This window comes from Serinus canaria, chromosome 2 (genome assembly GCF_022539315.1).
Source record: "Serinus canaria isolate serCan28SL12 chromosome 2, serCan2020, whole genome shotgun sequence".
Classification (NCBI taxonomy): Eukaryota; Metazoa; Chordata; class Aves; order Passeriformes; family Fringillidae; genus Serinus; species Serinus canaria.
Genome location: NC_066315.1, coordinates 146,389,308 through 146,417,118, shown reverse-complemented (window position 1 = coordinate 146,417,118; position 27,811 = coordinate 146,389,308). Strand labels below are relative to the sequence as shown.

At 41.0% G+C, this 27,811-nt stretch overlaps 1 protein-coding gene across 1 annotated transcript in view; it reads left to right on the top strand.

Moving 5' to 3' along the window:
* The window catches only part of COL22A1 (collagen type XXII alpha 1 chain), a 206,314-nt gene that overhangs the window by 127,409 nt on the left and 51,094 nt on the right, over positions 1–27,811 (top strand). The window contains exons 24-37 of the mRNA XM_009090824.4: positions 7,319–7,372; positions 7,733–7,786; positions 8,791–8,844; positions 10,015–10,068; positions 10,466–10,501; positions 12,719–12,781; positions 13,842–13,895; positions 14,976–15,017; positions 17,434–17,466; positions 20,892–20,945; positions 21,404–21,457; positions 22,694–22,747; positions 24,754–24,807; positions 26,327–26,380. Coding sequence (XP_009089072.2) covers positions 7,319–7,372; positions 7,733–7,786; positions 8,791–8,844; positions 10,015–10,068; positions 10,466–10,501; positions 12,719–12,781; positions 13,842–13,895; positions 14,976–15,017; positions 17,434–17,466; positions 20,892–20,945; positions 21,404–21,457; positions 22,694–22,747; positions 24,754–24,807; positions 26,327–26,380 — 714 coding nt within the window. The remainder of the gene's footprint in view (positions 1–7,318; positions 7,373–7,732; positions 7,787–8,790; positions 8,845–10,014; positions 10,069–10,465; positions 10,502–12,718; positions 12,782–13,841; positions 13,896–14,975; positions 15,018–17,433; positions 17,467–20,891; positions 20,946–21,403; positions 21,458–22,693; positions 22,748–24,753; positions 24,808–26,326; positions 26,381–27,811) is intronic.

Below are 27,811 nucleotides of genomic sequence, written 5' to 3'. Positions count from 1 at the left end.
TTTTTCTTAGCTTGTTTGGTTATTGTGTTTTTTTAAAGTTTAGTTTTGTTTTATTTTTTCTTTTCCTCCATTTTGGAGGAAGATTTTTTATCCATGTATTATTTTTAAGATACCTGACGATATCCATCCAAACAATGTCACACTTTCCTGCAAATTAAACATATATATGCATGTGTTAGCAATTTTATAAATGTATCTGTGAAAGTTGCTGACATAGGATTAAGTAATTTTCCTTTTGCACAAACTAAATAATGCTAGCAAATTTTATGTTAATTAAAACTGCACAAAATGCTTGCCCCATCAAGGGATACTGAAATTGATTCTTCCTCCAAGCTAACTGCATGAAAGGTAAAATATTGTTCCTATTCTTGCAGTGGCACTCTGTTCTAGACATATTACTGCAGATTTCAATGTTTCTCTTTAATGAAGATGCTTACATTCACTTTGTGACAAAACTATTCAGCTTAACAGCACTTTTTGTGGCATTAGATTTATAAAACATTTTATCAGCATTTTCTTTTCTTTTTATTTTTTTTCTTAATTAGACTATGCCCCAAAAATGCCCAGGAAGAAAAGTGTTTTTTTATACTGTAGTTACATGGATATTCATTCAAGTTATGTATGGAAGCCTGTGTCAGCTCTTCCTGTGCTGTCCCCATGGTGTTGAGGGACAACTGATTTGAGTTTGCTGCCCATAAACTACATTAGAACACAAAAATAGTCTCCCTTTCCTCTGCAATTTTAAATTTATGTTTTCTGACCTGACTGCCCACATTGATACCTGTATGGAGAAGAGGAAGGGGTTGGTACAGGAGCTTTAGAAGGCTCATTGTTGCTGAAGGACACTGGAAAAATCTGAAGTTATTATTGGGCTTTGCTAAGGAAAATCGTTTTTTTCGTGCTCAGTCCAGCTGAGAAGCCACTGATCAGGCAGCTGTGCAAGGGAACTGTCTTAAGGGCTGCCCTTGTGGGACCCTTCCAGCTCAGGATATTCTGTGATTCTATGGTCCAGTGATGAACTGAAGGTGAGATGAGTCAGTCCAAGTCTCAAGGTCCATTTGAGAGATTATTTGTCAGACCCTGAAGCAGCACCTAGGAGGCAACTCCCCTGCTAGACTGGGGATGTTTTGTGGCCATAGGGTAGCTTTGTCTCTCTTTGCACACACCAACTCAAACCAAATTATAATATGAAAATATTAAAAATATTTTTAAATATTTCTTTTCCTTCTAAATCAGCTGTGGTGGTGAACCTGTCCATCTGCTTATTTGTATCATGTTGTCCAATCAGCACCTTTAAAAATGAGCATTTATTTTCCAGTCATCTTTACCAATGGTGCATCTTGCAACATCATTTAGCCATGGAATAGAAACTTTGGATATTTTTTTCCCGTCTGGACTTGAGCAATTTTCTGGCAGCAAGGACACAGACACCTGAACTTAAAAATGTGTTTGTGTTGTTATTATTTATGTGTACTATTTTAGTGTTCAGGAACCTTAATCATAGGCCCAACTTTTATTGCAGTAGGATGTTCAAATGCAGACTGAAAAATGAGCATTTCTGCAAAGAACTTTAAGCTGAAATAATTGTCTCAGGCACTCTGAGCTGTATCACTGAGTTACCAGGGCTGGGGTTTGGCTCCAAATGCAAGCACTTTTTGGGTTAAGAATGGGGATGCAGGTGCCTCCTTCTGTTGGTGAAGATCCAGTTCATATCATCAGTGGATCCTGGAGCTCTCTTAAAACAGGCACCTACAAATGGGCCACTGAGCCACTGTTGAGGCTCCCCAAGCTGAATGGGTCCTTTCTGGCCACGTGTGAGACAAAAAAATACATCAAAAGTCTTGGAAATTTAAATAAAAATGCCATTGCTCTGCCTTGCAATACCTCTTGGCTGTTGCTGAGGCTTGCCTTGTGCTAGATAACCTGGTGGTGTAAGTCAGACATGGGAGGGAGACCAGTACAAGCTGTACCTGTTATGGTCCTGGCTGGCAGTGATTTAATTAGTATAGACTTGTCTGTAGGGTGTGAGCTCAAGCCCAGCTTTTCTTAAGTAATTCAGGAAATAAATGATCTCCTCTGAAACACACAGTGTCCTTAATGTCCTTTTTATAATGCAGGTTAATACTGCAAAATGTAAGAAATGGATGTGGCCCCAGCTGCAAAGCTCAGATTGAATTCAAACTTTGCCAGTGCTGCTTGGAATTGGAAGATAATGCTCAGAGCGATCTTTAATAAGATCTATACCTTTAAAAAAATAAATTAAAAAGTCTTCACCTGTGAAGATTGCTAATAGTGCTGAAACAAAAGACATTAAAGGAGGTTTTTTAGTTGTTTTTTCTCATTTGCTGCACTGACTCAGTAAACCAACTCCAAGCAAACACATGGGGAAATAAATCTTCCTCTGTAGACAAAAGAGATCATGTCCATAGCTTACACTAAGTGATTAAATTAAACAAACACTGCCTTTCACTGGAAGCAGGAAACTCTCCTAGAAAGACTGCTATGTACAAAGTCAACTTTATTCCGTGCTTTTCAAGAGCTGCAAAGACAGTTTGGAGAATTTTTTGTTGACAGAACTTTTACTTTAAATTTAATGTTGGTACTCCAGTTCCAATGCCACTGATTAAGTGACTGGAGACTGGATCCGTGTATGAATTATGGCACTGTCACTGATGCTGACTATTGGACATATATTGTAGACAAATGCTCACATCTGTTGGCTCTTCAGCCTTTTGATTTTTAGAGTCGTCAGCAGCAGCTTTTTTTATAAGTTCTCTTACCTTTGTATTGATTTGTGAGGCAGGATTTAAGCAGAGAGAGAAACACGGTGCTCTAATGCAGCATTACAGAAAATATCTCAGTAATAATTTCCATTTCAGATTGGATATAAGGAAAATTTTCTTCACTGAAATGGTGGTCAAACACTCGATCAGTCTGCCCAGAGAAGGGTAGAATCACTGTCCCTGGAGCTGTTTTAAAGAAGTGGCACTTAGAGGTGTGGTTTGGCAGTGACTTTGGCAGCCCTGGGCTGATGGTTGGACTCAAGGGTCTTACAGGTCTTTTCCAACCACAATGATTCTCTGATTGTATAATTCCAATTCACAGCAGAAGTGGCTGGGGTGAAATGAAGAGCAGATTTGAGGAGATGATCCTGGAATCCACTCAGATGCCATGGAGGAGAAGTGGAGCTCTGGAGTGGCAAAGGACATAGTGAGAAGCGTGGGCTGCTCCACAAGACTGGCTGCATGGGAAAGGAATGTAAATAAAGGAAAGATAGCACAAAGACAACAGGAGGGGTCTGTGGGGTCTTTCTAAGAGGTGAAATTGTGGGGAATGTCTTTGAAGAGGAGACAAGAAGAGAGAGTGGAAGGGGAGAGGCTGTCAGTGCCTCAATTACTCATTTTGCTCTCATTTTGGCAGCAGACAGAATGTTCCTGTGTGTCTCTTTTTGTTTGTGAAGTGCTATACTGCACTAAAAGCCCAGACCAGAAACTGTTTTAATATGGGTTAAGGGCTTATCTAAACCTTTGTCATAGTGTAAGAGAGTCCAGAAAACAGCATGGAATAATACACAGATAATATGTCTGTTTAGGCTTTGTCTTCAGGTGTCTGGGAAAGCCATCAGACTTCAGTTTTCATTGTGGAATGTCATTTGTTCACCTCCCTTTAAGGCTTAATCATCCCTTCTTTCATGGAAAAGAGATTTAGGCCCAGCGGCCAACTGTTGGAGTCACAGACAAAAATTTCTGTTCCTTCTCAGAGCCTCCTTAGGGAGTCCACAACCTAAATCTTAAAATCCCTGCCTTTCCCAGCCCATCTGCCAGCAAGGTACACAATGGAAGAGGAGAGCACTGGAGAGGGGATTCTCTAGGACAGACACAGCTGTGTCTCCAGTATGAACAGTGTCAGATTTCTTTCCTGAGCACTGTCACTGCATTACATTGTCTAAGGAATGAGGCTGGATGAAACACAAGCCTGAAAAACATCCACCCTCTACAATGTTTTTAAAGATATCCTATCCCAAAACACACATGCCTCTACACAATATTTAGATTTTAGATTTTAATGAGCATTTGAAATATTTTTGTTTCAGAACAGCAGTTTGAAAATAGTCTGGTCTAAATATTTTATTAAAAAATTCCATGTTTTGATTTGTTTTCCAAAATGAGTTTGTGTTGATCTGTTCTAAAATCAAGTTTTCATGTATCACTTCTTGCTTCAACACTTACAAACCACATGTCAGAGTGTTTACCAGCCAGAGAAAAAAAACACCCTGTGCTTCTTTTCTTCTGGTTCAAGGTTTTAACAGGACAACACTGTGCTCTGGATTTGGGATAGGGACTCTCATCTGTATAATTCATCAAATAATCTTTGAAAAAGGTAGTTGTATAAATCAGGTGCTTTAATCTGGATTCACTTAAAAATGGAAGCAAAGAAAACAGATGGTGTGAGATTTTTTGGGGTAAACATTACACACAGTCCTGCTGCTGTAGTTTTATCATGTTTGGTTTTTTAAAACATAAATAGATTCTGTCAGTTTGATGAATTGTAATATTTTAAAAAATATTACTTCTAATATTTTTAAAAATATTACTACTATATGAGATGTTGATATACAAATGAAACAGAAATTCTCTGCACTGTAGCAAAAGGGAGTGCTTTAAAAAAGGTCTTTATGATGTATTTCTGCCATTTTATTTCACTTTATCCCAGCACTTGCTGTAGGCAGGCTGCAGAAAGCAGGAAACCCAGTAGGACAGTCGATGACTGCTGTGTGCAGTCAGCTGCAACAGGCTGCCAGCACCCTGTGCATCTCCAAGGGATAATGCTGGCCACTCCATAAAACTGTTATTTCTGTGTCCACCTCAGAACAGATTTTATCAGAAGAGCTTCCCATTAGTGGATGTAGCATTTGTTGGTACAACACATGGTGAGGCTACCTGTAAGCCAGTTTGGGTATGATATCCTAGGTATTTATCTCTTGGAGGACAATGAAATCGAATTATTAGTGGCAATTTAGGAAAAGGATCAGATCAGTGGGATTCAATTTCAGGACTTACAGTTGCATAAGGTTATCATGATCCAGTATATGGAAAGTTTTACAGAGTAATTATGAATTGTCTTGGGTAGTGAGAATACCAAGACTGGGAGAAGGAGGTGGGATGAGGAGGATGTAGCACTTCACATTTTAGGGATTATACTGGTTGCTGGAAGATGCTGGAGTAAGACTTTGCTTTTAGATCATATTGACCCTTACCAATTCACTCTGTGGGGTAACACATCACACCTGGCCTTGCTTGGGCTGAGGCTGGGTCCTGACTGGGGTTTTAAACCTCCTGATAGAAATTCCCTGGTGTAGGGCCAGGAAGGATGTTTTTCCTGGTGGGAAACAGTTCACTTACTGACACAGAGAGAACAAAATTAAATTATTAGAAAGGAACTGATGGAATTGTCAAGGAAAGCCTGCAAATTTACACATAGTCCAATCTGAATGAGTTTGTAGTTTTTCTGCAGTTTTACCTTTTTTCCCATTGCTCCCCCCATTCCTCATGGAAGCCCCTTCTTGGAGCCCATACCTTCTGTAGGGCCTCCCAGCAGTGCCTTGTGGAGGTGGAGCAGGGCCAAGCAGACTTTCTATGTCCTTGGTGTGTGTTTGCTCCATCCAGCTGTGGCTGCACAAAGTTGTGTCTGTGTGTAGTATTTTCTCTTGTGCTGAGCTTGTTTGGACTGTTGAGTGCTTTCCTGGAGTGGTGAAGCCTTTTAAGTGAAGGGCAGTCTTGACCAGGTGTCTCCTGATCTGTGTAGAATCTTTAACTGCACAATCCAACTGCAGGACTCCCCAGGAATTAAATCATCAGCATCAGTGCATCTAAAGGTGCAACTTTTTGGGGATGTTTTGCTTCATTCACGTTTGAGGCACTCTACAAGTGAGAGTGTTGATGACTGGAGAACTCCATGTCTGTTCTGAGTTGCAATGAGGCAAGTGTAGCTACAGTTCCCTTTTCTGGTCTCTTTGCCCCATCTATTGGTGAGAGACTGTCTTAGCTCCTGGCTGATGTGAATGTATTTAGTAAGATCACTTATCTGACCTCTCTGCCAAACCATGCCTCAAATAGATCCTTCTCCTCACTTTTTACATAATTTTCTTCTCATCATCTCCATTTTCCTTTAAAAATAAATGCTAATATTGATCTATGACTTGTAATACCTTAATATTGAATGATGACAGGGAAAATGCTGTCTGGCCAATTTCTGTCTTGTATCAGTTGTTCAGATTCAAATCTTTACAGAGGTTTTGGGTGGGATGGTTTGTTGTTTTTTAAATAGAAACACACCACTACTCCCCTTATGCTGAAGACTGAAAATTAATGAGACTGTCATGTTAGAAAGACAGAAAGAGGCATCCAGGGTAAAATTTCAGCTCAGTCACATATCCATTTCTCACAGTGTGCTCAGGTCCTGATCCAAAAAATGCTTGAACACATTTCATTCTGAGCATCGGAGAAATCCTGTCTTGTCTACAGGGGAAGCTGGCAGTAACAAACACCTTTGTATCTCTAGCAGCATACTAAGATTTGTGAAGGCTGGAAACAAATCACTCATAGGAAGCCAAATTTAACAATTTGCTTGATGCATAAAAATAGATCCCTCTTTAAACCAGGTGGGTATTGAGGGAGTATTTCTCCCAAGAGACGCAGTTAAGATATTTCCAACTGAGTGTGTTCATCAAACTGAGATTGTGAGAATCCTTTACTACCTACCAGGTTGATGTCAGGAAACAAAATGGTGGCAAATTTTGTTTTAAGATACTTGAGTCATTGCAGCATTTCTCTTGGACTCATATTTTTAACCCCACCCTCCCAAAAAAAAAGCAAGCTCAAACCACAAGCATTCATTAGATGCTTTCAGAAATTCTTTTTTTTTTTTTTTTTTTTCCAGAGGTGAATTATTCACTTTGGAACAACATGAATCAAGGTTAGCTTTGTCTGGATGCTCCAAGGAATCCCACTGGTCAAGCTTTGTGTTGTGGGTTACCCCTGATGGTCTTCCACTCCTCCTTCTCTCGTACTGGAGCGGAGGATGGAGGATGGAGCTCCCCTTGTAGCAATGGCAGCAGTGGCTGAAGCAGAAGAAAATGTTCAACCTGCGTTCATGGTCCCTTGCTTTGGCATCTTGCACTTTTAGGGTGGAAGTTAAGCAAACAAAGCTCAGTGCTTTTGCCTGTTTCCTACAGGGCCCCTATTACCCAGGCGAGGACCTGAGGCTTTCAGCTACTACCAGAAAATTTGATAAATCTGCTTTGTTTCCTCTCTTGCAGGGACCTCCAGGGCCCCCAGGTACTGCTGGACCCCCGGGACCTCCTGGACCACCGGTAAGAAACCCTGGGGGGGGTTGTTTAAAATCAAGGAGAACAAAAAACAGCTGGAGAAAATTTTAGGTCGTGGATTTCAGAGGGAACAGAGTTAAGGCCTCTGACAATGTGGGTTTTCTCTTATATTTTCTCTACTGCAAAGCCACAGCTGGTCCTAGAGCATAGCTTCTCCCTGCTGAGCCTTGCAACCACATTGGTGCTTCCTGAGGATAATTCAGGGTCTCCAGGGCTCCCCACAGCAGTGACCTGACTGCCGTTGAATGGAAAAATGTACTTGAAGTGAAAGCAGCAGTCTCCAGTGAGATTCCTGCAGAGAACAGAAATACTGATTTATTTTTGTCTCTTGATTTCATTTCTCAGGGACTGCCAGGAGAGATTGGAGTTTCTGGTAAAACTGGACCACCTGGACCACCTGTAAGTGCTGAGGAACTGTTTCCCTCATCTCAGAGTTCTCATTTACTTCACATAATTTAATTCTGAAATCTGCTTTGTTTCCCACATCTTTTTTGCACACAAGGTTTTAACATGGGCTCCAGTACTGTCACTTTTAATCCAGAAATTATTCTCAGATACCTTTTGTGAAAAAGAATTTTACCAGGTGCAGCCCCACTATTCCTATGCAATTGAATCGTGATATTTTCTTTATATGATACCTTTCAAAATTTTGCATTTGACACAATATTGTTTCTTCAAACCTGGAATTTCCTGAATCTCACCAAATTACTCATGTTTAAAATCTCAGTTTTAGCAGAGTGTAGCAATTTCTGTTGTTTTTAAGTCATATAAACTGAATAATTAAATACTTAGTATAGAATTGCCACCTACAGTCTGCAGTGTGTATAGATTGATTGACACTTGGAAAAGGAAAGACTTTTTTTTTTTGCCTTTTTAAATGCATGACAGAAAGTAATTTTAATTCTTGTCTTGCTGAACCACTCTGCCACTGTGTGCTATAGAATTTCATTTTAGGTGTCTATCTACTGTATAAGAAATGACCAAGATTTAAAAGGAGAGACAGGTGTAAAAAAAAAAACCCAAAACATATATATATCTACAGGTAATAGGGACTTACAGAGAATAAGCTAAGATGTAAGTAAGGCACATAAGAAATGTAAAGATTCTCAGTACATTCAAGTTTTTTACTTGAGTTTCTCTGTAACAGTGCTGACATCCAGTGGTCATTTACTAAAACTGGGATACTGGAAGAAAAGGCAGAGCAAATATGTGCACTGTGAGAATTTTTGTGTCTTTTGAGACAAAGTAGGAAAAAAAAAATCAAACCAAAATGCATGAGGTGGTTTTTCTTTTCTTAAACTTAGGTGGGTGGCAGGAGGGATGAGCTGAGCGTATTTATGCTGAGTTTGCTGGTAACAATTTAAGGAATTGGCACTTAGAGCTTATGTTTTGCTCTTGTTTAGGGGCTGCCTGGCAAAGATGGACTCAGTGGGCTTCCTGGGCTTCCAGGTCAAAAGGCAAGTGACACCACAGGCACTGGGATTAAGCTGCTTACCTGGGTGAATCACTGGGGTGAGCAAGGAAGGGAAGCAGGAAAAACACAGCTGGGCATTGCAAACAGTCAGTCAGGAAATCCAGTGACTCTGGCAAGTCAAGGCATAAACTCAAGGAACAAAGAAGAAGAACAAAGAAGTGTAGCAGGCTCCAAAGATGTTCCTTTCTTTTCTCCCTGAAGGGTTGGAAAGAAGAGATGCCATCCCCCTGAGCTTTCTCTAGGTCTGTGTGGCAGAAAGTTTGTTCTTTATCATTTACTACTTCTTATGCACTGTTTGAAATCTTTTCCCAATTATGGCTTGGGAAGGGGAGTTGTCTCCTCCACTGTCTATGCATTGGGAGAAGGGAGATAGTACATGTAGTGACAGGAGACACTTGACTTCTCATCCCCCTGCAAATAAGGGACAAAGAAATGTACCATGTTGTGACTACAAAGGCCAAACTAGGTTTTGGGGATGATGATTATAGTAAAGAAAACAGCTCTTAACTATCTGTTGCCTTGGATTGCCTTGGTAGAGGTTTTCTTGCTTCTGATTCTTGATCCCAGGTCTAGCAGAGTCCCCAACTCCCATTTATTGATGAATAAAGGTGAGAAATTTTCAATCCATAACATATTTCTGACGGTAAATAAACTTTGGATTTTATCCCCACATCTGTGTAGCACTTCCTGCACTTTCCAGCTGTGTAGCCACATTTCAACCCACTGCAGCCTCTGCTGTCCATGCTGATGCCACCCACATTGGAAGATCAGTTTTAAAGTATTTACACAATGGATCCAATGACCAAGGCTCCAGTCCCAAAATTTTGGTTTTTTAAAGCACTTTCTAACTTTCTAACCACATACAATTTGAAGAAACTGAGTGGATGTGTTTTTTCCCAGTTAATTCACTATGGACATCTTTAATGCAACAGTGATTGTGTTTTCCCAGAAATTCTCTAGTAGGGTGCTGCAGATGTGATTGCAAATGGCACTAGAATAGAAAAACATTTCAAGAAGATATTCTCATATGGCTCCATTTACACCCTCAAAGTGATTCTGAGGAACTGAGTTAAAATATTCCTCACCTTTGCCTGCAAATGTGCTGCACAAATACCAGAGGAGTTTATACATTGACCTCTTGTGTTCCCTGCAGGGAGAGCGAGGGGAAAAGGGTGAGGAAGGCTTTCCTGGAAAAGCTGGCCCTAAGGTAAGGGATTGTACTTCATGGTCTGCTGAGTATCCCCTGAGTCAACCAAGGTGTGATTTTGGAAGTTCTTATATTGAAGTCAGGAGAAGATTCCTCTGAAGTTGGAGACATAAAGGGATGAGCAGATGGGGTTCACTGACTTTCATGGTGTTCCAAAATACCAACCCTTTTTTGATGCTCCTCTCTCAAGCCTAGGTGTGCAGGGAGATCTAACCTGGACCTTGCATTGGCTCCCTGCAGGCTGCATTCCCAAGCAATCAAAAAGGCAATTCCAGAGCCTTGTGGGATGTAGGTAGAACAGCATGGACCAGTAGTGACCACATTTTGCTAATGAGGAAGTGTTCTTACCAAAGGGTCAAGTCCTTACAATGTTATAGATTTGCTTTTGTTTTTCCAGGGTGAACCAGGGACCCGTGGCCAACCTGGTGAGCAGGTGAGCAGAAGGAACAATCTTAACAGCAAACCTGACCTGTCAAAACAATAGCAAGTGACTACATGAGATAACAAATCCATTTGCCAATGACAAGATCTCTGCATGTCACTTGCATCTGTGTTTGAAGGTGCAACAGTTGTATGGATGAGACTTATGGTTGATTTTAGAGGTCTTTTCCAGCCTTAATAATTCTGTGATTGATGGAATAAGGCTACAAGTCTGAGGCACAAATGGAGGTTTATTGGGATAAGGCACTCATTAAGTTAATTACAGTTACCCCACCCTGTGAGTCTGGGTTGTACTACTGCTATTCCAAAAGTCCTTTCAATCTGCCTGATAGATATCATTCAGTTCCCAGCAAAGTATCCTTACCTGGTATCCCAGATAAGGGGGAATCACCACAGCATGAGCAAATGATTTCCCAGGAGTGGTTTCATCAGGCTCCAAGGGAGGAGTGGTTTCTGTGCCCTTCCTTGATGTAGTTTCACTGTAGCTGGGCAAGCAGACTACCAGGCATAAAGTTTCCAGGCAGGCTTGGTCCAAGTGCAACAAGGGGCAGACCCCAACCAGAGCACTGTCCTTTGGTCTGAATCATCTCCCCACACAGGGCTGTTTTAAATGTTAACACCACCTTCCAAGACATTTTCTCCTCTCTCCACAATGTGATGTTCTCCTCATGTTTCATAAATGTTCCCTTTCCTGTTGTAAGTTGAATAGTGCTGTCCCTGAGAGGACTTCACTTCATACATCCTCTGAATTTTGAAAGTAGTTTGCTAATAGCAGGTATATGAATGCTGTTTCTTCATCAGTTGTACATCACTCTCCAGGTACCATTCTACACTACATTTCTGTGTTTCAGATGAGAACATCATGTTGGCTTATGTCAGATATTTTACTAAAGTCAAGATACATCTTCTTGTCTGCTTAGTTTTCATGTCTAAGGAAGGAACTGGATGGCTTTGGTACAATTAGTTTTTAACAAGTCCACATTGGCTGTATTGGATTATCATTCTGTCCTTGGACTCTTACAAACTCACTGATATTTTGCTTTGGGACCTTTTCAGAAGCCAAATTTACACCATGTTTTTTTTTTCCCTCTAAATTCTCCTCTGTCTCATTCATTTTTAGATGCTCTGATTGCTCTCTGAATCCCTGGAATTTCTGGGATCTCATTGCTGTTTCCATTCCTGGAAGTGTCCAATGCCAGATTGGAGCAACCTGGGATGTTGGAAGGTGTCCCTGCTCATTGCAGGGGGCTGGAACTAGAAGATCTTTAGGTTCCCTTCCAACCCAAACCATTCTATGATTCCAGGGTCCCACAGTGGCTCTGAGAAAGCACCATTCCATCTGCCACTAAATGCTGCTCTCTGTAAAATTCTCCCAACATCACCCAGATGTTCTTAGTCATCCTCAGTTACTACAGTGTCTTGTTCCTCACCTGATTTTGTCAACAGACCCATTGCACCTCTACCATAATAATCTCTTGTTCCCCCATACCTAAGATAATCTCTTTAGAGCAAGGATTACCTTTTCTTAGTTCAGTATTTGTACAAGACTTAGTGAATTTGGATCTTGTCCATGACTGATCTATTTTGTGATACTGCACTATGAATTCAGATAGAAAAGAATTATAAATAGGAAGCCACATGGTTATTTTCACATTACAAACTGGGTCACCTGGGAGCTAAATTTGAGAGTACTTGATATATTTAGGAGAAATCACATGACACAGAGATCATAGTTGCTCCAATAACAAGTATTATAAAGCAAAAACTCAAAGTTAATGTTCAAACAGAAGTATATCCAAAGCTGCAATAGTGCACTCAGATTATTCTAGCTCTGTTCATCAGGTGACATCTGTACTGTTCAGGTGAATACACTACAGTTTTTGCATTTCCAGACTACATCAGATCATTATGATGAAAATAACAGTCAGATTGTATTTCCTTTTCTGCTTTTATTTGCTTGCTTGGTCCTGCTGCAGAGCAGCATGAAGGAAATACATCCTAAATTTTGTGGCATCAGTTAACAGGCAAAAAACAGAGAAGTCTTACTTGCTGCTTTAGGTAAAGGTTTAAAAAAACTAAGAAATTATTTTATAATCAAACTAATCTTATCCTCTTTCAGCAAACTACATCTACAATCGGTCTCATGAGAAAGCTCAGGCAGTGTTTTTCTTACAGCATTCAGATTTCACACCTTTTGTCTTATTTTCAGGGTGAAGCAGGTTTTCCTGGTCCTAGGGGCTTACCTGGACTGAGAGGAGAAAAAGGAGACCGGGTGAGTGACTTGGAGCCAAAAATTGATCTTGTTTTGGCCATTTAGCATCAGGAGGACTTATCTTGAGTGTTCCTAGATGATATTGTGCCTTGGTGTGATGGCTGTGGTGAGCAGCTGATTGGCAAGCAGCAAGGTTACCAAGTACCCAAAAAGGTATTCCCTGCCTAGTGACTGTTCCTAATTAACACAGAGGTGCTAATGAACAATGTCTATCCCAAATGGGAAGAGCTGTGCCTTGCTGCTTGTGAGGCAGTAGAAAAGGTTAGAACTCTAAAGGTCAGCTTGCACTTTAGAACTCCCTTTCAGAATTACTTGCCTGATTTAAGGACATTTAAAATTCTTGATAACAACAAAAAATTACTAATCCACCTCGTCACTGAGCCCTGGAAAAGGCTTCAGGGCTGAATTATTTTCTGATGGCTTAACTTCTACCCAAGTCCTGGTGTCTACTTCTTCCTCTGGAAAACTCTGGAGACATCTTCATACCAGGAAATATTTGGGTCAGGGGCCTGGCAGTAAATTTAGCCACATCAGTGAGGTCTGTAATCCTGATAACTGATGACATGCTTGAATGTGATAATAAAGGGTCTAAAATCAACTGAGGTTTCTCCATGCAGTTCGCTCCATTTTATGCCTTGTAGAGCACAGGTTACAGAATGTATTCATGGCAGAGGTTTGAAACTAAATGGTCTTTAAGGTACCTTCCAACCCAAACCGAAAACAGTAATATGAATATTCACTCTGGGTCATAACTTCTGTTTTGCTGCCTCTTTTCCAATTGGGAAAAAAAAACCTCCGCTTTTTATAAATGCATCAGGCAGTAGGATCTTCTACAAGCAAATTATTTTAGGATTGGTGCTTTCCTTTCTGTGAAATCAATTGATATTGATTGGTTTTAAAAATATAGTGGATTTTTGAAGCCATCTTTAAAATGTTACATTTTTAATTGCTTGCTCTACATCTTGGAAGATAGATAACTGAGAGTGTAAAATATTTTAGTGAGGCTGCTGCATTAAAATCAAAATGTGCACATTTCTTGCTTTACTTTCCATTCTTTTAGGGAGAAAAAGGAAGAGATGGTCTCCCAGCAATGAAAGGTGAAAGAGGAGAAAAAGTAAGTCATGAAATGACCCTGATCTTCCTTAGAAGAAAACAAAGGGGCAGAGACAAGTGATAGAGGAGGGTGAGGAAGACTGGAAAATTTAGAAGACTTTTAGCTGAACTTTACAGAGAAGCAGCAAAAATAGCTGTGTGTGGGATGGAGACAATAATTTATTGAGCAATGAAATCTGATGAAAATAAGGACAATTTCATAATTCAAGGAAAACTTTTTTTAAATTTTATTTTGTTAAAATTTTCTCTTTTATTCAGTTTTATAATTGGCTGATATAAATGAGCCTAGAACTAAAATCTTAGAAGTCTTCTGTGCCTGTCTGTGGGGATAGAACAATAACATGAGGAACAGTTTGGCTTCTGCTATCACAACACCATTAAGCAGATGCTTGTGGGTGCATAGTGAAGAAACATCCCTCATTACAGAGGCAGTGGCATTCAGGACGTGGGTTCTTCCATCAGTCCTCAGTTTATCAGTGACTTTCACCTGTGGAGTGGTGGGAATTCTTTCATGGGTGATCCACTGACATCAATAAGGCACCTAAACCTCCTTTACCTGGGAGTTGTTGGTAGCTCTTGGCTCTCAAGTGTCAGGGGTCAGATGTTTGTGGAGCACAGCCCACAGGAAGGTCAGTGCCAGAGGTCAGGAGATCCTCCAGCAACAGCATAGTTTTAACTCAAAATTAGGGGAAAACTGGATTAAGCAACTTAAATATATGAATAATTTTTTATTTTAATCAATGAAAGAAGTTTAGCTAAAATATGTTGTTCAATCAAGACTTTTGGTCAACTTTTATTTAAAAAGCAAATTAAACTCCATATCCTAAACTGGATGGGGCAACTTTAGACATTCATCAACCTGTGAAGTCAGGTTGATGATAAAATCATAGAGGGATGAGGACAACAGAATGAGAATCTTGCATGCAACAAAGCAAGGACAGCAAAAATTAAGTCCAGAAGTGTCACTGAGCTGGGGGGTGGGTTGCATCTCATCCGGCAATGCTGCATCACTAAATGATAATGTTGAATTTTATTTGGGCACCTTTTTATGTGATTGGTTGCGTTTTTTTCCTCTCTCCAGGGTGACACAGGTTCCCCTGGACCCCCGGGCTTACCTGGAACAGTAAGTAAGATTGATTTGGGTGCTGTAGCAATATTCAAGGCATCATTGCACTTTCTCCAAAAAAATTCGTCAGAAACAATTTTCAAGTTTCTTACTTCTCTGCAGAAACTTTGGGACCTATTTACTCTGAGATTATCTCCTTTTGTTTCAGAGAAGCAATATCAAGGTTTATTTGGTCTTTTTTTTTTTTTTTTGGGGAGGTTCCTGTGCCTGTTTGCAAAAACAGACCGAGAATACGTAAATGTATTTTTTACAAAATGAAGATGCAAAGATACTTTGGGAAGCCTGAGTGTAATTACAATGAAGTTCATTGGTGATTAAATCAGCACCAACTGAATGTAAATACACAAACCTCTGGGTTCTCTCTAAGAAAGCCTGAGTAAGCAGCTTGGAACGAGCACCATTGTTGCAACTAGAGGATTTATGCTAGTCACAGATCCTCCAAGACATCTTCTCATCAGCTCTGCTCACCACAGCTGGATACAGCTGCCTCATTCACAGCTTATGGAGAAGATTTGAATCAAGGTCTGTTGGTTGGTGAAAATCGAGTACCTAAAGACCTTGACACAGTAATGGAGTGCTGGAATCTGAAATGCAGTGAATTCTTGGAAATTTGGGCCTGTAACCCAAAGCTTAGAGTTAAACACAGGATCTGATTTGAGACCTTGGAAAAGGTTTCCACACCTAGGTGATAGAAGCAAAAATGTGGATTTATAGTTTAAAGCAGAGACACCTTAAGAAGAGGAAAGTTTAGAGTTTAAGATATAGAAAAAAATAACAGTAGTTAAAAAGGTAAGCAAGAAGTTTAGAATACTGTGCTGTAGATTTGTGTGTCATAACGTGATTGGCTAAGAAAGCAAACACTAGCGTGGGTCCATAAGACAGAATATTTAAGGATTGAGTCAAAAACATAATTATCCTTGTTGGCAGTGTTTTTATTGGTCAATAAATCTTTAAAAGGTCCTGTAACTAGAGATCTTGTGACCTTCTGAACCGTGCTATGAAGATGTGAGCCAAACTCACCCTTCCTGCCTGTGTAGAAGATAAAAATAAATCACATCGTCTAAAAACTCAGAGGTCCTGTCTCTGACTCATTCAAAATTCCTTCCAAAATCCCCATAATGGAGAAGGTGGTTTAATTTATTACTCTGCCATTAGCTGGGCCTCAGGCTATGCCAGAGCACTTCATGGTGCTTTGTGTAGGAAGACTCCACATGTATCAGACAAGAATGACCCAGTCACAACACCAGAGATGACTCTGTGTTGGTAAAGGCAGAAAAGGCAGCTCACAAACAAATACCACATGGCTGGACATGGAAATGTGTGCCACTGCTCAAGCTTCCTGTGCTTGTAGGGAGAAATTATTTCTCTTTGTCATGGTTTAGGAAAGGTAGTCCCCAGTTTAACACCCCTGACCCCCCAAGACCCCAAAACCATCCTCTGGTCACTCACTACTGCTTCTCCCCTCTTCCACCTATGTGTGCCAGGAGAGGAGAACTGGAGGCACAAAGGGAAAAGATTGAGGGTTGGGATAAGAACAATTTATGGAAACAGCAATAAGATAAGAAAACAAACAATAGCAAAACAAACAATATTAATAACAAAAGTGGACAAAAGAGGGAGTGGAGCTTGACTTGACTGCAGCCATGCCACCCAAAACACTCGCTCTGGTCAGGACCAGCATTGTCCCACTGCTCCATCTGCCTTGCTTGCTCCAATGAAAGGGATGTCCTTCCCTTCTCTAGAGTGAAAGAAAGAAGCCCTTTCCTCCACCCCTGGCAGTGGCATAAGGTGAATAACATAATTTCTTGGCCGTGCTCCCTCCCACTGATCTAGGCTGGAACCAGGGCACTGTTTCAGCTGTTAAAAGTAGGTAATGCTTTTGACAAGTCTTCATATCATCAAGGTCTATTTTTTTTCTTCAACATTTTATCAGCTTTGAGAAAAGATGCTGTCTCTTTCTGCAAAGCTTTATAATTTCTTTTTGTGGCTATTTCTTCGGAGTGACTGTGTATTCCCATGAGATTTCCTGTATGTGGTACAAAGCAGAGAGAGAGCACACCAAGCTCATTCATGGGATCAGGAAATTTAATAGCACAGAAGATGGCTCTAAGTGGAAAAGTGAGCTGGAGATTTGCTAGCAGTAAAATTGCTATAAAGTCTAAAGATTGATTGTTTTTTCATTGTGGTTGGACATACAAGATAGTCTTGAGTTTATATTTAAAATATTCTGGGAGATTTAAGATATTTGTGGGCTTCTTTCCAAACAGCCAGATGTTACAGTGGGTTGCTGTTTTATAAACCTATTTATGGAATGTAGGGAATGTGCAATCTGTAATGACAGGAATATATGTAAACTGTTGCATTTTAAAGAAAATAGGCTATCCTGGTTTTAACACTTGGTTTTCTGTTCCAGCCAGCCTTCTTCACCCCACACCCCAGGATTCCTGTAAGTAACATCTCTAATAGATATGGCCTCTGGCTTATCCCTTCTTGAATCTGATAGACACACCCCTAAGGGATTTCTGTATTATTAAAATGTTTCCAGTAAAGAACCAAGACTGAGTCTGGTTCTGGGCATCCTCATCACTGTGACCACCTATGATGAGAAGTCCAAAGCTGTGCTGGTAAGATCAGCAGTCAAACCAGCTGTGGCTGGGACAGAGCTGTGTGCTATCCCGGCCTCTAAAAGCAAGTGTAAAATGAAGATTTTGTTCCCATTTTTAGCACCTAATGGGAAATAAATAACATAACATGATCTGTGAATAAGTTTGTTACAGATCTGGAGGTTTCACGGATGGCAGAGGTAGGCTGTAGGAATGCCATTAGAAAGAGAGCATATATGCCAGGTTCTTCAGAGGCTGAGGAAGAAAATCAGGATGTGGAATAGTACTGGAGAAGGAGACAGGATTTCTTTGGCTTGCTCTTCCCCTTTGCTCAAAGGTTATACTAGAAATATATATACATATATATATATATATATATATACACACACACTCTAAGGAAACATACAGAACGATGACATCTTACATGGTCTTTGTAGTGCTACAGTCACAGAAAGAGTTTTTCCTTTTGCTTTGAGTACATTGTTCTGGTAAGTGAGCTGCAAGACAGTAAGACATAAAAGGTTTGAAGTGTGCCAGCTGTTCCATTTGCTGGGATATCTCCTTGTGCTAGACGGCTGTGGTGGTGACACCCATCACAGCACAGCTCTGCACATAGCAGTGTGAGGGAGGAGAAGGTAAGAACAGTTGGATGTTCAGGTGTACACATTAAAGTGTCAGAAGGAGGTGATGAGGCTTAGGAGAGTGTCATGGGTAATGTTACAGAGGTGGCAGGACCAGCAGGGTGCTGACAGGTGTCATGTGCTCTCCAAGAACTAATCCTTGCCACTGCTTCCCATTGAGTGTTTGTTGTATTGTACCAGGGAGCTATTTCCTGTATCTTCAGGTTAGTCAGTTAGGATCATGAAATTCTTGGAGATGGGGTGAGAGAACCACAGTGGTGGTTGAGTATAATGGCCGTAAAGAGGCAAAAGCAGCAAAAAAAGAGGTGGCTCCTAACTTTGCCTTCTGTCTCCGACTGTGGCCATGCACAGCTGAACCCCCACTGCGCTTGCTTTCCTTTAAGTAGCACAGGAATTACTGAGGTGTAATTGAGACTACAGGAGGACACTGCTGAGTGCAGCTCATGGGAGCTGTAAGTCCTCTTCTGGGCCAGGCTGGTGGCAGCTGGCAGGTGTCACTGTCTTTTCTGTGCACTGAGGTGTAGGTAAGAAGTGGGTGGCAATGGATTAAGAGCAGCTGCCAGTGGGCAGCACCAGCAGGCAGTGGTAATAGCTTGGCAGAGTCATGGATTTGGCAGAAGGGAAAGAACTCACAGGCAGATTCTCTGGTGGGTTGTGTTCACAAAAGCCAGTTGTGTCCTGGGCTGCAGCAATGGCCAGAAGGTCGAGGGAGGGGATTCTGCCCCTCTGCTCTGGTGAGATCCCTCCTGGAGTGCTGCATCCAGCTCTAGAGCCCCCAAAACAAGGACATCTTGGATGTCTTGGAGCAAAGCCAGAGAAGGCCACAAAGATGATCAGAGGCATTAAACTGTCAGAAGGCAGGTTTAGGTTAGGTATTTGGAAGTAGTTCTTTAATGTGAGAGTGCTGAGACTCTGGCCCAGGTTGTCCAAAGAAGATCTGGGTGCCCCATCCCTGGAAATGTTCAAGACCAGGTTGGATGGGGCTTAAGTGCCTTTCTAATGGCAGAGGGGCTGGAATGAGATGATTTTAAGATCCCTTTCTCCCCAAACCATTGTATGAATTTGGGAAGAAATCCTTCCCCTGCCCATGTCTGTAGCTGATAGATTTTGCACTGCTGTGCAAGTGAAGAATCAAGGAAAAAGTGGAAGAAAGGAAAATCTTAGAAACTTTCCCCATTTACCTCTTGCATTACTTCTTCACTTCGCAGTGTTGTTTTCCCTGGTAATGTACATCTTTATTCCCACTCAGTAACACCATCCCTGCTTACAAAGGTACTGACATGTGTCTGTGCTTTGTCATTGTGCTCTCTCAAAAGAGTTGCAGAATTTGAAATGTCATTACACCAAACAGCTTCCAAGAACAAACATACAGGCTTGCAGCTTTAGCCCTTTTCCTTGAGCTGCTTTAATGATCCTGATGTTTTTCTGAAGGACACTAGATGGCATCAGGGACTGCCTGGTTAAAAGTCGATCTAATAGGATGCTGTTTGTAGAGTAAAATTCCTCCCATTATTTACCACAGATTATAATATTTATTCATAATGCATAATTAATACAAGCATAAGTAATATTTATGCAACTACACTTATTTTGTCTGTTAGAGAATCATTTGAAAATGGACTGTGAATTCCCAGGTGTTGCAGAAATGATTGGCAAATTGCAGACATAAATAAAATTCGGGCTGATTTGTCAGGCTCTGCATCTTGCTTGTGTGTGTAGCTTAAATCACTGATGTTCTTACTCTTCCTTGATTGCATAATTGAAACACTTGGTATGATAAATAATGAATAAGTAATGATTGCTGTTGCCTGAATACATATGTTTATAACAATATACAAAAGTGAGTATTGGTGTAGTGCCTGGTTTATTCCAGCTAGTTCCATAATTGTGTGCTTTCCTTTTCAATTTATAAAAAGCAGACATATGGATTTATTGATTATTGCTCTAGACCACAGGACAAAGCTGATGAACTTGTGTCTGAATGCATATTCAATTTACTGTAAGGAGGAAGAACAGAAATAAATTAATTTTATTAGGCAGTGATGGTGGTGCATGAAGAAATGTACTGACATTGCAGGAGGGAGAGGAAGCTGCATGGATATGTGGAGATGTTAATAGAACTAGAGATCAGGAATTGCTGTGTAGTGCCCACCTCTGGAAATGCTCTAGATGATCACTGATCCACTCTTTTATAGGTGGAATAGGGAAGTGTATCTGGGATCACTGTAGGATGACATCAGGGCTGTGGTCCTACTGAGAAGTGGTGCAGTGGCGCTGGTGCTTTTGCTATTGTTCACATCATGTGGCCTTTTAAAACGTTAGAGATTAAGTTTTTGATTTTGGGTATATTCTTAGCTACTCTTCTGCATGAGGGCAAAATGTTCTCCTTTTAAGCTGAGTATTTTTTCACTTAGTATCAGAACAGACCAAGAAGTCTAGACAGTATTCTCCATATCTTAGTGTGGCATTCGGTTTTGACTCATTGACCTCAAGGTCCTTTGAAGAAGCTACTTTGTGTCAGAAATGGGTAACTGATTGAAAGAGCCCACTTACTAAACAGGACTAGTGTGAGTTCCAGCCCTGGAAATAGCTTTTATTTCTCTCTTTGTCTTATTGTTTCATATCAGGGTGAACCTGGACCAAAGGGGGACAAAGGAGATCGAGGAATGACTGGAGAACCTGTAAGTACAGCCAAGTACTTCAAGAGAGGACATGAAAATGGTCAGTTTTGGAGGGAGAGGGTGGCATATGCTCCTTCTGTAGCTGGGATGCTTCTCTCATCAGAAATAGCCACAGTGGTGCTTATCTTTGTTCTGCCTGTAGAGGAAGCTACATGACTACTGGAGTTTAAGCACCTAATCTGTAGTTCTGGGCCTTAGTAGCTGAAAAGAGGACTGTGGGATTTTCTAGGCAGAGCTTGCCTGGCAGTAATTTATGTGCAGGATTTATTAAGGGATTTTGAAGTGATGTGGCCCAGCTAAATCGTGCATTTGGGTACTGCATTTGTATTCTGGACTGTCTTGTTCTGGATGGAGCTCCCAGAAGAGACAGAGCCCTGTGCAGTGCCAGCCTCTGTAAAAAAATCACACTTCCTTCTCTCAGTGGAAGGAGCTCCTTTACCTCTCCCTCTGTTTTGCAGGGATTACCTGGGGTCCCAGGTGAGCAAGGTGTGCCAGGACCTGCAGGAGTACAGGTAAGAGGGACCTTGAAGAAAATCTTTGACATGACTAGAGTTAAGTGCCCTCAAGGTCTGTGTCACTGTAAATAATCCTTCCTGTACACACCAGCAGCCCATTTCTTTTTTCTCATTGTCATAAGTTTGGGGAGTTCTGCACAGGTTTTTACTTCTCTTGGAGGAAAATCAGTTCAGAGATATATTATCTCTGTAGCATGGTCAGTGTTGTCTGAGAGACTTCTTCCAGCTTCATAGTCCTTCAAGAGGGCATCTTGTACTGCTGCTACCAAACCACATGTCTTGCAGATAAATAACATTTCCAAAACATTGCAGAGCAGTAAGATTCAACCCTAGCTCATCCAACCTGGAATGAGCAATGGCTCATGTGAAATGGTTCTATGGTCTCTGTCATCTTCAGAAAATTTATTGTGTCACACAAAACTATTTCTAATCAACACTGAGGTGTTTCCTTTCAACATGGGTAGGTGTTCACTCTGCCATCATACATGCTGTGCCCAACCTGTATAATCAGCAATACTTGTGCATCAACACCAAACCAAACCAAAAAAACCCAAAACAAAAGCAATAAAAGCCAAAAATGTTTCCCAGGGAGGGAAACCACCATGTAAAGATAGAAGTTTTAGTAATGATTCAATTACCCAAAATGTCTCAACAAAAACCAAACAAAACCAATCCCCCAAAAACCCAAAAAAAACCCCACAGTAATGCCATGCAACTTTTAACTAACATCTGCTAAATGGGGGACAGTTCAGTGTCCTGCAAAAATTCTTTAGAAAGGGCTTTCTGATATGTATGATTAGGACAAACCCTCTGCATTGGGATCTCTTATTACCATTTCTAGATGACTGATGTTAATATTTCAGAGCTGTAGGTAAGCCTTCTGTGAAGGGAGATCATCAAAGTTCAGCTGGAAATTAAGTAGTTGGTAGGCCTGAGGATAGGAAGGAGTTTTACCCAGATGAATGCTTGCAGGTTTCAGCATCCTGTGCTGAGAAACAGTATCTGAGCTGATCAGTCATTAGGAACTCTTCTGAAGTCTCAGGGTTTTATTTTTATAGTTCCCTTTTTTCTTGCTGCATAGAGAACTGGGAGCTGTTTCCTCAGCCATTAACTCCTCTGTGAATTGGTTAACAAAACCAGCTCCTAGTACACATTCAGGCCTCTTGAAGCCTTTTTGTTTGGAGGAGGTCTCCTTCCATATCTAACCAGCTGATATCTCTCCTTTCTGCACAGGGTGCAAAGGGGGAGAAAGGAGCCCGAGGAGAGGCTGGAGCCCCTGGAGAGACTGTGAGTAACTGCTTCCCTTTCAGCATTTTCCCCTGGCAGTGACACACCTGAAGGGACACTGACATCAACATATTGTGGATTTGCAGTCCCAGGCTGCTTGATCACAGAGCACATCCTCATCCATAGCTGGAAGAGGCTGTTTGTGGGCAAACAGGACCATCTGCACCAAACAGATCAAGGCCCCATTCAGCCCAGCTCAAGGTTGTGCATCTTTTCCTGCTCAGATCTCTCCCTGCCTAACAAAACACTCTTTTGTGAGTGAGTGTGACTGCACTGCAATGTCAGCCCAGCTCAGGCAGCCAGCTGGAGCAGGGAGCTCGCTGCTGAGCACTGGCAGCAATTGGTTTTTGATCATGGGTGCTTTTAGGCTTCACTGTCAATTCTGCTGGGTTTTTTAATACTGGCTCATCCAGAAGACTCATCCCACACCTTTTTGAGGCATTTGTTGTAGGGAGTGCTGCTCTGGTCTGTCTGTGTGCTTAGGAACAGCAAAGGATTCCAGTCCATTTTTATTATTGTAAGAGCACATAAGAGCTTTGCAGCTGAAAAAAAGACTTCAGATTTTCTTTGCAAGCCAAGAAGGAAGAAACATTGAAGAACTGTTTGAAATCATGATTGAGAGAGGTGACAACTGATTAGGAGAAGGAAGGAATAGGAAATCCAAATCATGCGTCCTAGAGCACTGAAATTTCTTCTTCCACCTTTGTGTTCATGGTTTTCTTTTTTGGGCATGTGCTTAGGCATTGTCCCTAAGGAGTGCCTTGAGCCCAAACCCTGAACTGCCTATTTTCAGGAGTCTTTCACTCTTGGTTGAAGGATCCTTTGGCATTTTGGAGAGGAGGAAAAAAAAATGGCAAAAACTATTCCACAAAAACCCATTCCTTGGTTTTATTTCTTTGTATAACCTGGTGGTTCAGAGGATGTTTATGATATGGAAATGCAGGGATTTGCAGGAACCTTCTCTTTTCTTGCCATCCTTCCACAGACTGCTGCTGCTCTGAGTGTTTCTGTTGGCTCATAGACCAGTGACTGTAAATAACACAGAACCTTTAAACCTCTGCTATCAGCAGAGGCTGAGAGGATTGGGGCTTGTTCAGCCTGAAGAAGAGAAGGCTCCAGAATGATTTTAGGGCCCCTTTCAGTGCCTAAAGAGGAAATACAACAGAGCTGGAGAGGGACTTTCTGCAAGGACATGGAGTGATAGGACAAGGAGGAATGGCTTCAAACTGAGAGTAGGTTTAGATTAGTAATAGGAGGAAATTATTTGCTTTGAAGGGGATCAAGCACTGGCATAGGTTGCCCAGCACCAGCTGGTCTAGAAGAAGGTGTTCCTGTTTATGACAGGGACATTATTATCTGGTTTATGAACCAGATGATGTTTCAGGTCCCTTCCAACCCCAATCTATGATTCCATGAAACCTGTAAATACAGCCTGAAAACCCCAAGCATACATCTCTATTGGGACATAAATCCCCAAATATGTCCTCTAATGTCTCCCACAAAATTTTGGGCACACACTTAGGCTTTTTCATGCTACAAAACTTTGACTTGCAAATGGATAAAGACCTGCAATTCTGGATGGTTTAGGCTATTTCACCTGTTTAATGCAAAAGAATGTTTTCAGGTTTTCTTCCCCACAGCAGAGAAAGGTAGAATTGTCAGCAAAGCATATTTGGTTGACCTACATTTATTTTTATGATAAATCAACATTCTTTACTCTGTCCTTCTGATGTTTCTGGGCCAGACTTTCCTTCCTGTATCTGAGCTAGATTTAGGATTTCTTTTGATAGAAGGTACCTTTGAGCTCCCAAAGAGAGCCTTCAACCATTTTGTATTGTTTCATTACTCTTTACACTAAAAGGTTTCAAACAAATGTGCTGGTTTTTGCCTTCTTGATGTACAACACTTTGTCTGACATGAAATCTAATCTCACTTGGAACATCTTGTTCCTATGGTGATACAAATTGTGATATGCACACACACACAATTCATTTTTCTTAAAACAGGGTTTGAGTGGACCAGCAGGGCCCCCAGGTCCAAGAGGCTTGCCAGGAAATGTGGTGAGTATGCACCAGTGTATTTGTTTTCCCATCTGTGCCCTGATTTCTTTATTTAACCTGTTTAGTTTTCCTTTCTGTGGGGATTACCATGAGGTTTAAAAGGCTGTGTTTCATTAAACTTGTTTCTTATGGCTGAATTGAAGGATCTGGAGGCACTTGGGAGTGGGGTATCCATTAACTATCTTCTCATATTCATTTTATCAAGGGGAGGAGCAGAGCTGCTTCATTCTTCACAAGTTGTTAAAAGCAATTTTGCTGCCAACTCTTCAAAAGAAAAAATTCAATGTTTATTGTGTCTTTGGTTTTGTTTTCTTTGCCTTTTTTTCATTTGTCCTCTCCTTTTGTAAACAAAAGTTCTTGGTATAAAAATAACATAGTAAGTTCCCACTTTTATTATGGAAGCATGTAGGCATTTGAGCATAAAGACCCTTGAAATCAATGCAGTGTCCCCTTACTGGGGGTTCATCACCACTATTCATTTGTGCATGACAGAATTTTTCATATTTGCTAAAAAAATCTTTGGAGTAACTCCACTCCCAGCTCCACAAGGGTGATTTTCTTTCTAGTTCCCAGGTTTCACTTGGCCTTGACTGGAGTAGGTGAAAAACAGCATTTAGACCTCAGGATATGATGTATTCAGGCACAGGGGTTATACCCTAGCACTGTTAGAACCAGAGTTTATTACCTGGGCAATCCAAGAAAACTTAAATTGCCCTTCAGCTAATTGTTAAGATACATTTGATTTAATTGTATTAATGTAGTGATTTAATTTCAAACTGAAAGGTGATATTGAAAATTAGGAACTTTTCAATTTCATATTCCATTAGGCAAACTTCTATACCAGTAATACCAATATATTACCTATAAAAGCCAATATAGTTGGAAATAATTTTTACTGGTGCAGAAAGGAAAATAATTATCACATCCATTCTGAGGTCAATCCAATCTTAATGGTGCCAAGACATGATTTCACATCTTAAAATGGAGTACCATTCTAAAATATGTTGTGGTGGGTTAGGAAGTTACAGTACTTAATTTAGAGCTCTAAATCATCTATATTTTGACACAGAATCCTTTGAGACCTGCCAAGATGTTAAAAGGATTGAAAACTGAAGTAGAGGAAGAAATGAACACAGCTACATTTCCCAGTGTTGGGAGGCTTTTGGCTTCACTGATACAGGGGTGGGGATTGCGGGTTGTTGGTAGCATATTAGGAGCTACTGAGAATTTCACAAAACCAAAGAAATAGTTACTGGTACAATGCACAAATCTGGTACAAGCTCAGTTTCTGCTTTTTCTGTTCAGCTATTTTTTATATTGTAAAAGAAATTCCTCCTTTAAGGACCTGTTATAGACCTTCTGTGGTATTCTCTGGATTACAGGTTTTCTGTACTGAGAAGTGTAGAGCTGATACTGACCCTTGACATAAACTATACTGAGCCCACAGGTCTGCCCCTTTGTTTAAAATCCAATACTGCCTACAAAAAGCTTCTAAGCTTCAAAGTTCTTTTCTCTCCAGGGTGTGCCTGGAGGCCCTGGACTCCCAGGAAAGGCAGGAGAAAAGGGGGAAAAGGTGAGTTGCTTCTTTGATGGGTTTGTTTCTTTTTTTTTCTTGAGCATTTTAAGTAATAGGGACAGATACTGTCTGAAGAGACATGGGTTCATGAATTCATCTGGTCTGAGCTCCCCTATTACATGTGCTGTAAGGTGTTCACCCAGTTTCAACTTAAGAATTTACCTAATAAACCACTGAGATATGAGTGGATGTAGTGAAGTCACTGAAACACAAGAGTGGGCATTTGGTGTTTTAAGAAACTCCAATTCATCACAGAAAATCCAAAGCTGGAAGAAAAACTGGCTTTCTGTTGTCTTTCATAAGCTCTCTGAATTCAGGGGCTTGTGTTTGGTCATGTACCCCAAAGTGCCCAGCAAGCCCACCCCATCTGGGGTCCTGATCTTTATTTTCAGTAGTAGGAATGATTAATCAGAAACTTGATTAAAAGGGAATGAATCCCAGCTCCTTCAGTAAAATCTTCTTCCAAGTTACTGAGCTCTGCCTCGGGGTCATGTGAGGACCAAGGGCTCTCATTCAGTGTTGCAGAAAGAGTGATGCACTTCACCCACAAGAAAGAAGAACAGTTTATTTTATTGATGTAAGACACCAAGTTAATAAAGTTCAATGGTAAATGCCACAGTGGTTTAACAAGATTCAATGCAAGGTACACTTGAGTATTTACTGCATTGAGGACAGGGACAGACAAAACTGTCAGGGAGACCCATCCATTGAGTCATGAGGTTCAGAAAGGATCCCTTTGTGTTCTAAACTCCTTCCCAGAGAGGAATTTAGGTGTGGCTGCATCCAAAGTTAGTCCCAAACTTGTTCAATATTTTGTCTAAAGCATTATATGTGTGCAAGCAATCCTTTATAGCACTTAGCTAAGGTTTCAGAGTTTCAAATGCATTTATTCGAGTATCTGATGTGATTAGGTGATAACTGAGGGGTTACCTTGAGAAGCATCTGTGCTCAAGGGGAGATCTGGACATGCAGCTCACGGCAGGCCCTGGGCTGTGCACTGGTTTTTTTTTGGGGGGGGTTTGAGATGGTTAGCCCATGTTTTCATGCTGGCTGTAAATGTTAGTTGCTCCCAAGTTTGTGAGGATGTTGACCAGCACTGTGGTTAGGAGAGCACATTGCCCTAGCCAGCCCTCACCTGTAGGATTGTTATCTGCCTCCTCTAAACCCACTGTGAGTCAGGAGCAGCCATCACAACCAGAGGCATCCAGTACTGCTGCTGCTGCTGGGTGTCACTTGGGCAGGGTTATAGGAAGCAAAGGTCAGGTTGGGATCAGGGCACATTCCAGCACTTCTCAGTGTCACAGCAAGGATAACCAGTTTTGATGAGTTCAGGTTGGAGTGTACTCCATGGAGAGAGCACACTACAACATATAGCTGCTTCCCAAAGCATTTTTACATCTTCTTTTACTTTCCTTAATGGAAATTATA